The sequence below is a fragment of the Herpailurus yagouaroundi genome, unplaced genomic scaffold, assembly GCF_014898765.1.
Source record: "Herpailurus yagouaroundi ecotype Mexico unplaced genomic scaffold, PumYag 210, whole genome shotgun sequence".
NCBI classification, from domain to species: domain Eukaryota; kingdom Metazoa; phylum Chordata; class Mammalia; order Carnivora; family Felidae; genus Herpailurus; species Herpailurus yagouaroundi.
The window spans coordinates 19661420-19674504 of record NW_024412441.1 but is presented as its reverse complement, the minus strand read 5'-3'; the positions used below and the strand labels follow the sequence as shown (position 1 = coordinate 19674504).

General features: G+C 41.7%; 1 protein-coding gene across 1 annotated transcript in view; it reads left to right on the top strand.

Moving 5' to 3' along the window:
• The window catches only part of AFF3 (ALF transcription elongation factor 3), a 451465-nt gene that overhangs the window by 348560 nt on the left and 89820 nt on the right, over nt 1-13085 (top strand). The window contains exon 11 of the mRNA XM_040453633.1: nt 1757-1797. Within this exon, the coding sequence (XP_040309567.1) occupies nt 1757-1797 (41 nt within the window). The remainder of the gene's footprint in view (nt 1-1756; nt 1798-13085) is intronic.

Genomic DNA, 13085 nt, shown 5'->3' with positions numbered 1-13085 from the left:
GTCATTCATTTAACATCTACTCAGCAGATATTTACTGAGCACTTGCTAACAGCTCCAGGCACTGTTTGAGGAGCTGCTGATCCACCAGCCATTAGCTGTCCCTCAGATGGGCACCTTCCTGATGCTGTCCTACCTTAACCTTTTCATTTGCATTTTATTTCCTAAGTGTCCTCAAGTCATCCCTGGACCCCCGAGTGACTTCCTACCTAGGGATTGAGCTTCCCTAAGACGATGACTACTTATTCTGCTTTTGTTTTTGTCCCTCCTGGAGGCCAGTATAATAGTTTCTACACAGTAGGAATTCAGTAAGTGTTGGACTGACTGATCCAGGGACATGCAGCTACTACCAAGGGTGTATTTCATTTCTGTAATAGGGATGATGATACAAATGTGTCAGATTTTTTTTCTAGTCTGAAGATTCTATTTAGTCTGTTGTCTAAATGGAAAGAGGAATAACATGGGAAACGTTTTGGTGTCCCTGGTAATTAATAAACTTGACATATGTAGCATACATGGTGAAAATGAACTGTATGTACTCTTTATTTTCTAGTACACCCTGAGTGAGCCTTGGTCTAAGAGGCCATGCTTTGATCCCCTCCCAATTATAACTTCTGAGACAGAGAACAGAGTATGAACTTGGCCTTCTGAAGCCTCAGAGTATTAAGTGATAGAAAGCCAATGTACAAAAATTTAGAATAGCCAGATGAAAAGAAAGTGATTACAAACATGAGAGAATCTGATGGAGAAATGGCAGCCTTTTTCTCTTAGTTTTTGTATTATGGAAAGTTTCAAAAACATACAAAGATGTACAGAATAATATACTAATCCCCCAGTGTGCTCATCACCTAGCTTCCACAGTTACCAACCCAAGGCCATCATGTCTCATTTATAAATGCCCATCCATTCTCCCTTCCTTCCAACTGTACTGTTTTAAAACAAATCCCAACAATATATAATTGTATCCATATTTCAAAATGGATCTCTAAAAGACACTTTTAAAAATCACCACAATATCATTACTATGCCTAAAACAAATCAGTAATCTCCTAATACTCTGACTCTTCCAACCAGTGTTCCAATTTCCAATTGTACTGACTTTTTCAATAAATCTAAAAACTGAGTAAAAAATTATACTTTCGGGGCACCTGGGTGGCACAGTTGGTTAAGTGTTCCAAACTCAGCTCAGGTGTTGATCTCACAGTTCGTGGGTTTGAGCCCCACGTTGGGCTGTCTGCTGTCAGTGCAGAGCCCGCCTTGGATCCTGTCCTTCTTTCTCTCTGCACCTCTCCCACTCATGTGCGCGAGTGTGCTCTCTCTCGCTCTCTCTCTTTCTCTCTCTCTCTCTCTCAAAAATAAATTAAAAAATTATTTTAACTACACTTTCATTGAGGAAGAAGCTACAGGAAACAAAACATTTTTTTCTTACAGGAAAGTAGAATAAAGCAATGGTAAAGGTGATTTCAGAGTGTAAAAATGAAATAGGTCTGAGCCTCTCCGGGTCTCTAGAGACTAGTCTAACCTCACCTAGAACTCCGTGCCTCCCCGTTCGCGCCCTCTGGTGGCAGGTGTGCGCTGTGGGTTTCAGTTAACTGAGTAGCGTCCATTTCATAACATGATGGGTCTCTACTATGTTGCTAGTAGTTTAATAGTTGGCCACATGGCAAAAACGTGTGTGACACAGGTTTTTTAAAAGTGTTGATTGAGTACATAATTTAAAGTCAGAATATTAAATAAACATCTCTGCCCTTCCTTCCAGCAGGCAGCCCAGAGAACTGCTCTCCACGCTCTGTCTGACAGGTACATTTTGTCATTTTTATGAACTATAAATTGCTTTATGAAACATTGAGCCCTATTTATTGTGGCATATAATTCATAATCGGATTTTGTCCCTAAAGTGTCTGTGAACTGGGATGTTAAACATTTTGCATGCTTGGATTTGTCATGCATGTGTGGAGTTTATTACTGCAAAAATCGCCTTGTTGTATTTCATAGAAAGTATGAAGAATCCCTTGTTGTGCAATGAAACAGGAGACAAGAAACTTAGAGGGAAAGACCTGAATGGTGCAGTAAATTCTGAACTTTGGAATTGGTTGCAATCTAAGCTCATTTTCAGCAATAAGTACTTCATTCGTTTTGAGATGTTTTCTTCAGACTTTTTCCATATCATTTCACAAGAGCTGTCTGTCTTTTGATGAAATCCTCTCATGAAATATTTTGTGCACATAACCCAGTTCATGGTCCTGAGAGCCTGACTTTTCCCTCCTCACTTTGGCTTGTGTTTTTGGACTTGTGTTATTGCGTGAGATACATAAATCTAATCAGTAAACACACTTAAGCTGTATTTCACATCGTGCTCTGCCAGAAAGGCTTTATACAGATAGCTGAACAGGGATATATAAAGTTACTTTCAGGGATGGACCATGCCCTTTTTGTTTTGATTGGTTTTTAAGCTTTCATTTACTGAGGTTGCGGTGTGTGTGTGTGTGTGTGTGTCTCTTAAAGAACTGTCAGGAGGCGAAGATGAAGCCCCAGTTTCTCTCCACAAGTCAGGCTCTTAACAGTGTTAGAGCCAGCTGCAGGAGATGTTACCCTGGCTGGCTGGTGGGCACCTTAGCATTAGCTAGCTAACAGTCACCACCTTCCCCTTCCTTCTCAGTTCTTTTTTTTCTTTCTTTCTTTTTCTTTTTCTTTTTTTTTTCTTTGTGTGTGTGTGTGGAATGAATAATAATTGACTGTGTCAACTAGCTCAGTTCACTGCTTCTCCAAGGTAAAACCTGTCACTGAGGCAAATTATCTGTGCACATGGGTGAAAAGCATTTCCTCTATGGTGGCAGGCTGAGCGTGAGTATTTTTATTTCATTTGAAAAGCCTTCCCCATGACAACCACACAAGCCTGTGTGCTGTAAGAGTGGCTGCCACAGGATTGTCTACAATTGCTCTTGGGATTTTCACAAAAGCTGATAAACTGTACTGCTTCGTAGTCTATTGGTACGAGACTCTGGATCAAAACATTTAAAATCTGACACATTAATTCCTTTCCTCTACATACTTCTTTTTTTCCCCTTTGACTTATTAAGTAAGAGCTTCCTTCAACAAAATGCACTGATAAGCAAGCAAAAGCCCTCAGATTACAAGATAATGTTATTGCCATGGTTAGATTTTTTGGGGGGTGTACTGACAATGTTATAAAATTAGATTATGGTGATGGTTTCACAACCCTGTAACTATACTGAAAACCATCAAACTGTGTTTTTTTAAATGCATGCACATTATGGTATATAAACTGTATTTCAATAAAGCTACATATATAGGCACAAAACATCACTATGAACTTTGGTAGAATGAATCAAAACCTATTTTAGGAATATAATTGAATTCCTTTGAAGACATGGCTGCAAATACAAAGACAAGTCATCAGAAACTAGAATTGATACATTCTAAGACTGCTTCCCAAAAGATACGTGACTCTGTCTTGGATAGAAAATGTACATGGATTTTAATGATAGCAACACTATTCCCCCTTGACTTTCTTCTGATATTCTAAAACCCCTCATCAAACCCAATAGTTAGTCAACCGGTAAGTTAGCATCTTAGCCTCTGTTGATTCTGTAACCGGTAAGATCAGAATAGTGTGAGGAAAAAAAAAAAAAAAAGCCCATTCCCTGGAAACAGAAACAGGTTCCCATTATAATTTCTCTTCTTTTGAATTTTCCATCTTTAAATATAATAGAGCATTACCCCCTTAAATCTAACGTTTTTTTCTGTTCAAACTTGGGGGAATTCGGCTCATTTTAAAGTAATGAGTTGACTTTGCCATTCTAACAATGCAGTCGTGTAAAGCTACCTTCTCTGTGCTTTCTCTATTCTATGTTTTCCACTAATTTGGGGCCACACGAGTAATAGATGTGAAAGGTATGCGTAATCATTTAGAGATACAATTTTAAATCCTTTTTAAAATAAGAACTTAAAATACCTACTGAGTTAATTGGATTTATATTTTCTATTTTCTTAAATTAGGGAATGTTAACTTACCAGGTAATATGTCATTTTCTAGCACATTACTTATTCTGTTGAATAAACCAGTATTTTCTAGAAAATAATGAATATGATTCTGGGACATACTCCTGCGTGTCTTGCCTAATATTCTGTTTGTCAGAGGATCCACCTCAGGGTAGGAATAGAATTGAGTAAAGATTCCCCCCAAGTCATGACCTTCCCAAGATGGAGATCTAACCCCAATATCCCTGACTACTTAGAGCCTGGTATTAATCTATTTACAAAAACTCATCTGTTTTACTAAACAATTTTTTTCCAGCCTGTTGTCACTTCTTGATATAAAATTCCATAGCGATGGGGTACCTGGGTGGCTCAGTTAAGCATCTGACTCTTTTTTTTTTAATGTTTTGTTTTATTTTTTGAGAGACAGAGCATGAGCATAGGAGGGGCAGAGAGAGAGAGAGAGAGAGAAAGAATCAGAAGCAGGCTCCAGGCTCTGAGGTATCAGCACAGAGCCCAACGCAGGGCTTGAACCCAGGAACACAAGATCATGACCTGATCCAAAGTTGGACACTGAACTGACTGAGTCACCCAGGTGCCCCAAGCATCCAACTCTTGATTTTGGTTCAGGTCATGATCTCAGGATGATAATATCAAGCCCCATGTTAGGCTCTGCACTAATAGCACAGCAGCTGCTTGGGATTCTCTCTCCCTCTGTCTCTGCCCCTCCCCTGTTCTCTCTCTCTCAAAATAAATAAATAAACTTTAAAAAATAAATAAATAAAACTCCATAACGATGAACAAGCACTTTCATTTTTGTCCTAGAAAATGACAACACTTGTGAGACCCCACAAGGTGCTTCCTGTGTTCTGTAATTCTGCAGTTGGATAAAAAAGCCCATGTTGGCTTGGGCTGTGCCACCACAGACTTCTTGTCTCATGTCCCGATAGTTAGTTCATATTGTGGCCCCTTTCTCTTCCATTTAGCCTTACAACCACCTTGAGTACCTGGCGAACACAGGACGTCTGATCCAGGAGTAGAGCCATTTTGTTTCAAGATATACACTTGATGATGACCTAGGGGTTTACTTGACGTGGGGTCATTGGAGGATGTGAGTGTATAATGAAGGAAGCCAACGGCTGTTCTCTGCTTCCCCAGGAGAAAACCTGCATCCAGGCCTTTTGAGACCTGACCTGATGAGACTAGTTATAAGGGAAAGGGTTGGCATTTCCCTTTCCTTCCTTCTAATGGCAAGCAGAAACTTTGTCCCTGTGGGGTGTCTGAGATGACAGTATCCAGATGTCTTCTGAAGGCCAATCTTGTCTATCTTTTCATTTCTCCAGTTTCCTGGTTTAAATAGGCATTCTAGCAGAAATCCAATATCTGACACTTAAGGCTGTGCTTTCAAGTTCAGTGAGTCCTAAGTAATCAGTACACAACCTCAATAAATTAAAACTATAGTATTTCCATTCTCTAAATTTAAAAATCTTCTGTGGTCACCTCCAGAGAGGTGGCCTTGTTTGGTCTTGCTTGAACAATGGGTTTAATTTATAGTTCATCCCAAATAGCCAGAGCATCAAGACTGGCTCACACTGGCAAGGCAAATTTGGGCCTCAGCCCAGCTAACTTGTGCCACCCTGCAGTGACAGGAAGGGTTGTGTGAGGGTAGAATGGCACGTCTTTTTGTTCTTTCCTACTGCTGACTGTGGAACTTTGCATCCGTTTTATGCCTTTGAAAGTCATCTGGCCTACCAGAGGCTTACCGATTCCCCAAATCGTGAAAAAACCAAGAGACCAAGGCAGGAAGAGGTGGCAAAATCCTCAACAAGGTAAAACAAGCCACTTACAAGAAAACTTCAATCTATAAAGGGACACTCTCCTTCTTACTTATTCACTCCTTATGATGTGCCTCCCAACTGTTTTTTTTCTCCTTATGGATTATTGTACTGGATAGGGTAGAGAGAGGCAGAGGAGAAGCAGGATAAATGGGCACGAGGCTCATTTATAAAGGTGTGTCTTTGGTGTCGACTCGCCGCACTGTGAAAGCTGCCACATCGCCAGTAATGTGGAAAATATGCAAAGTGCTGTTCAGAGAAGGAAGGGTATGTGTGCCGCATATGAAGTGCCTTGGAATATGATTAACTTCCCTTCATAAGTAGTAAATAGTAGATAACTGTGATCAAAAACGGGATTCGTGTGATTTATCAAGCTGAGCAACTGTGCATTTGCAGAGAAGCTGGAGGTCAATCTTGAAATCTAGGGCAAGAGGAGCACTAGGAAATTGCCAGGGCTAAGAAGTTAATCATACCCTTGGACTGCTTCCATCTGTCTCAGAGCGACAGGGCTGCTGCAGAACGAGCAGGGATGCTTTATAGCAGCAGATCAGGAATTAATATTTTCTGTGAAACCTCAAGCATCATTTGCAGTAACTTGGGTTTTATAAAAATGGAGCATAATTTCATATGAATAAATCACATTCAGCTGGAAATAAGAGAAGCTGGGAAAAAAAAACTGTGCTTGACTAAAAAAAAAAAAAAAAAAAAAAAAAGGAATGAGCAGCAAGAAAGCCAACATGAAAACAGTTGTTGAAGCGATGGCACTTGGAGGGCACAAGTGGCCGTGTGGTTAAATTGTGCATATAATCATCTTCTGAAATGTCAGCGTGCGACTCCAGAAATGGCTACATTTTTATAGCCGTGGAGATGCATCACCAGACTGTAACCTGTCTGCCCATCTGGCAATATCTCAGGTCCAAGATCCATTTATATTGAAATCCAAACAACTGCCATTGATTGATTCACTTACGCCACAAGCATTTATTGAGCGCATCCCGCGTGTTCAGCCAGGCGCAGAGCTGGGGCAGGCAGGGGTGCAGTGGTGAGGAGAAGCGGCCATGCCCCTATGCTCAGGGCTTTACCATCCAGGGGGTTGCTGGCTATGCAAAAAGAAAGGCCTCATACAGCTCATTCACATGAATCACACCCCTAAAATCTCTACTTCCCATTAGGGAGAATGTAATGGAATTAAGTAAATGAGAATTAGACCAAAATGAAGGGGTTTTACTTCCACATGGGGCTGGTGTTCATCCAAAGACAGGACTGGAAATGGCCCCAACGCAAGGTGAGGAGCACCGGGTGAGCATCAGACTGTGGGGGGGGGGGGGGGCGCAGGGTGCATTCAGCTTCATCTTCCTGATACCTTGCCAAGTGGACCAACTTCAGCCAAGCAAAGGGAACATGTTGGGGATGGCCACCAGCACAGAAGCACAACTTTCTGGGTAACATTTTACATAATGTCCCTGATGTCCTGAGAGGAGAGTCAAGTTGCCATGCACTACTAACAGTTGGTCTCTTCTGAAAGGGTCCAAAAAGGGGGCGATGCAGAACTTTTTAAGAAAGCTTTAAATTTCCAACTTTAAAGATGCTAATGTGGCATGCTAGACAGTATCTATCAGCCCTGCCCTTGAGACCCACAGCAGTCTCTCCAATGCAAAGGACTCCTTAGTTATAATGAAGTCTCTTTGGTGTACCATGTAAATTAAAAACTTTTTAAAAGAGCTTTAGAGTTTAGAAGCACTATCACATTTACTGTCTCATTTTGTGGCTCTCACAACAACCCCGTGAGATAGGAAGGACCCATTTTACAGGTAAGAAAACTGAGCCTGAGATAGGTGATGGGACTCATCCAGGGTCACAAAGTAGCAAGTAGCAGAGCTGGGACTAAACTCCAGGTCCTATGACTCCCAGTGAGTGTGATTTTCTCGTCCTCCATCACACAGCAACAAAGCAAGCTTGGAAGGGGTCAGAGACTGGTGGCTTGTGCCACGTTTTACATTCTAACAACTAGTTTACTCAGTCTGTACTAACACTTTGTTTCTGCTAATAGTTATAATAATCCTAACATTTCTGGCTTGATTATCTTTTTATCCCTAGCACCTAGCATAATTCCTAGCAATTAGGAGACACAGTAAGTCACTTGATAAATGAAAGAAAACAATGAGCAAATAAATGAATAAACTAGGACCAATGTTTTGTGGTTAAATGATGGCAACTTTGGGCTGAAAATAGAAAATACTTTTCTAAATGGGTAAGGGGCATTAAGGAATCTACTCCTGAAATCATTGATTCACTATATGCTAACTAATTTGGATGTCAGTTTTAAAAAAGACAAGAAAAAAGAAAACAGAAAATACTTTTCTGAAACTTGCTGTGTGCCACTGCAGCAGACCATCCAGGAGATAGAGGTTGGTGGTCAGGGGCTCACCACTAAGGGCTTAGAGCAGATGTCTGTGCCTATAAGATGCTATAGAATTGAGAAACACTATTAACTGCCACACAGGTAAAGAAGGGGAAAAAATGGAATCGTTTTTTAAAAATCAGTCCAGGGGCGCCTGGGTGGCGCAGTCGGTTAAGCGTCCGACTTCAGCCAGGTCACGATCTCGCGGTCCGTGAGTTCGAGCCCCGCGTCGGGCTCTGGGCTGACGGCTCGGAGCCTGGAGCCTGTTTCCGATTCTGTGTCTCCCTCTCTCTCTGCCGCTCCCCCGTTCATGCTCTGTTTCTCTCTGTCCCAAAAATAAATAAAAAAAAAAAGGTTGGAAAAAAAAAATTTTTTTTTAAATAAAATAAAATAAAATAAAATAAAATAAAATAAAATAAAATAAAATAAAAATCAGTCCAAAAGTAGCCGGGAAACTGATGAATGGATAAAGATGTGAGGCTTATATATAATGAAATATTATTCAGCCATAAAAAGAAAAGAATGAAATCTTGTCATTTGCTACAACATGGAAGGAGCCAGAGAGTATTATACTAAGTGAAATACGTCAATCAGAGAAGGACAAAAACCATATGATTTCACTCATATGTGAAGTTTAAGAAACAAAATAAGCAAAGGGAAAAAGAGAGAGGGAAACAAAGCAAGAAACAGACTCTTAATTAGAGAGAACAAATTGATGGTTACCAGAAGGGGGAGGGGTGGAGGGATGGGTGAAACAGGTGATAGGGATTAAGGAGGGCACTTGTGATGAGCACAGGGTGATGTATGGACTTGTTGAATCACTGTATTGCACACCTGAAACTAATATTACACTGTTCACTAACTGAAGTTAAAATTAAAACTTGAAAAACACTTCAAAAGATTAAAATCATCCAGTGCAATTAGAGTGGAATTAAATTAGGACTCAGTAACCAGTGGAGAACTCTATGATGCCATGGAGAGGTTTCCTGCATGGAGAGGGGGTTAGGCCAGATGACCTCTGGCCCTTCCCTGTCTCCCCTCCTCGCTCCTCATTTCTGTGATTCATACTGCTGCCACAACTTACAATGCTCTCTCATATTCTCTCCACCAATGATGCAGGCTCCTTTTTTTCCTGCATTCTTTTGTAGGATATTTACACTACTGAGCCCCTATAATGGGTAAGGCATTGTGCTGGTCTATATGGAAGATACCGAAATTTATTACCTGTGCATCCCACTCTCCGGGAGTTTACAATGCGATAGAAGAAACTTAGGCATATGTGTAACTACTATGTATATTAAATGTCAGCATGTGCATACCTGACCATAGGTCTTATTAGCACAGCAGTCATGTGGAGGTGCTGCACTCAGCATTTCATACGCATCACTTCATTTACTCCTCACAACAAGCCTCTCAGCTAGGAAGGAAGGATTCAACATAAGGGTCCTAAAGAGATGATATTTTCAATGAAGTTTTATTTCATTTCATTTCCCAAATACTCTCCCTAAAATCCTAGTGAATCTGGGTGACCAGAGACACATAACTTACCCAAAGTCTTATGGACATAAAGCCCCAGAGTGGTCTGTCTGACTCTGGTGGATGATGCTCTTAGCTGCTTCAGTAATCACCCTCGCCCCCCATCAATTTATAAAGAAATAACTTTACTGGAGGGGTGCAGTTAAAGCACTGAAGTACTCTCAGAGCACAGAGGAGGGGAGCAGGGAGAAGGGATTTGTAGAAAGAATGGCTTTGATCTGAGCAAGCAAGCCTGTGGGGGTGAACAGGGAGCTGCAGGCCCTTCATTCTGCGGGGGTGTAGGCTTCTAAAGGGAAAGGCGTGTGAAAGCCAACTGTAGACAGCCACTGATGCAGAGGGGTGAGGCTCGCCTTTTGCTACACAGTGCTTCCTTCAAATGTGAGCTCAAGCTTCATCTTCTATGGAAACCCTGAATAACCCCCTTACCTGGCTCTCACACACCTATTCCATCAGCACCTCATATAATTGTGGACACAGTCCTGCTTCCATCCTCTGCTCACCTTATGTATTTATGTCTGGTCTCAACAACCACCTGGAGAACAGGATCCCCATCTTAAATACTAGGTAGTACTTTATACAGAATGACTGCTCAGTGAGACTTACTCAGTGCCTTTCAAACAATAAAGACCAGGAATTCAAATTATGCCTCTTATCTCTGCTCTCATGATAAAAAGGGAAAAAATACCAAACCTCTGGCCCAGCTCTCCCTAACCTCCCCTCATCATGAAGCAAGGATGGGATTTTTGAATCCTTGAACTTGGACTAGAATTTTCTTTGGGCTAAGTGTTTACCCATCTGCGTCTGAACTTTCTCAGTTGCATAAACAAGATAATAGTAATGCCCTCCTTGTTAGGTTTATGTCCAGATTAAATGAGGTGATAAATAGAAAAAATATCTATTATTCTATTCATATGGTAGTAATTACTGCATCACTGAGAAGAGTCATTCATCAAGATACCATGAGATATTCTCTGATTTAAGTCCTACCAAGATACTTAAAAACCAGGGGAGGAAAATATTACATTATGGACTTAATATATGAAACCCCGAATAGCTAATAGTGTGGGTCATGTTCTTACATTGACATTGTAGGAAAATAGGTACCAAGAAATCCCAAGAACTATGCCTGACTGTGGCTTATACCATCCCTATTTTGTAATCTATCCTAACCTAGCCTGTTCTCCCCTAAAAGCCAACTTGTGGGTCCATCGGTCCTAGATGAGGCTCACACATGCCTTCAAAGAGGCTCCAGCCAAGTCTCTTCCACATCATCTTCCTACTTGATTCCTGTAGAAAAGGCTATCTGGGCCATTTCCTGACACATTTTTTCAGCATATCTCCAAAGAATTGGTCTCATGTAATATTTCAAAGTAAGTAATCTTTATTTCAAAAGCAAACAGTGATTCTTAGATACCATGGGGATGGATCCCTGATAAGCTGTGTTCAGGGGAACCGTGTGGAGGGAGAAAAAAATGCCAAGTCCCTGAGCCAGCACTCTCCTCTCTAACAGGACCCAACGGTACCCATACGTATTCACAAAAGTGGGCCCCCTTGGCCTTACTGCTTCTTCTGGGGAGGCCATGTAAGTGTCCCCTACTGCCCTTTGGTGGCTGTTAGCTCAATTGACTGCGTTAACAATGTGAGCAAATGCAGGCTGTCAGGTCTAAAATTCAGCTTTTAAAAAGCCCCCCTAGTACTAATTTCCACAATAAAACTGAATGGCTCCAGAGAAGCCATTGAGTTCTATCAGGTAAATAACACACATTTTAAAAGGTCCCAAACTTGTATTTTACACAATAGAACAGAGCAGCCTGGAAGAAACTGTTATAGTCTTTTGAGTAAATAAACAATGAATTGTATGAAGCCACAAATTGCCCTTTCAAATGGTCTAGTGGGTTTTGGGACACCTGAGGGTTAGTATGGACCGGCTGCTGGATGTCTGGGCAAAGAAGATGCCACAGGAGGGGCCTCTGGGCCAAAGTGTGTTTTAACCCGTTTTATCACTGCCCATAATTGCCGTGAGCCTGTAGGAACACATGCGGCATTCTTAGGAGGGTACGTCCTCTTTAAAAATGACTGATAGTGCTCTCAGCCACACAACGATGTGAATGTAGTTAATGCCACTGAATTGTACTCTTGAAAATGGTTAAAATGATAAATTTTATGTGATATGTGTATTTTACCACAATTAAAAAAGAAAAAATGAATGTACACACTAATATTCCAAGCTCTTCAGATGGTCCCCTTTCTCACATGTCTCCAGTGGGGAGTAGTTCTCTCTGTCCCAGGATTGAGGTGCTGGAGTTCTTGCCTGGAGATTCTTTCCTTCCTTCCCTCCTTCCGTCCTTCCTTCCTTCCTTCCTTCCTTCCTTCCTTCCTTCCTTCCTTCTCTGCTTGTGGAGAAGGCCTCTCAAAGGTGAGCCTGGTCCCCTGGGGTGAGGAGACCCTATGGTCTGACCCTCTGCTCCTACAGCCAGGAAAGGATTTGTGATTACAGAAGAGCAGAGTGAATTGTTCACACCACCTGAGTTAACAAGCCCTGGGGAAGGGGTCAGAAGGAACCAGACACCCCTTAGAAGGCATGTTGTAACTTATTACTACCATACTTTAAATTACCAACTTTGACCCATTACCATCCACACTGTGTTCCCCTCTTCTGGACCCATTTTCTCAGACTAAATTGATAAAACTACTGAAGGTGAAATATTTTTTTTTAATTTTTTTCAACGTTTTTATTTATTTTTGGGACAGAGAGACGGAGCATGAACGGGGGAGGGGCAGAGAGAGAGGGAGACACAGAATAGGAAACAGGCTCCAGGCTCTGAGCCATCCGCCCAGAGCCCGACGCGGGGCTCGAACTCACGGACCGCGAGATCATGACCTGGTTGAAGTCGGACGCTTAACCGACTGCGCCACCCAGGCGCCCCATGGTGAAATATTTAAATAACAGAACTCTAAATTATTTTTACTAAAGTCTTTGTCACTATGTCCTACTCCTTTGAACCATGATATCGCTTTCACTTCTAGGCGAAGGTCGATGGTATAATGTATGCTTGTTAATTTAATTTTTGATACATCCAGAAAAGTTATTTATATATCCAGTATATAAGACATCTCAAACTTGGCATTAAAAGAAATAAAACTCTTGGGGCGCCTGGGTGGCGCAGTCGGTTAAGCGTCCGACTTCAGCCAGGTCACGATCTCGCACTCCGTGAGTTCGAGCCCCGCGTAGGGCTCTGGGCTGATGGCTCGGAGCCTGGAGCCTGTTTCCGATTCTGTGTCTCCCTCTCTCTCTGCCCCTCCCCCGTTCATGCTCT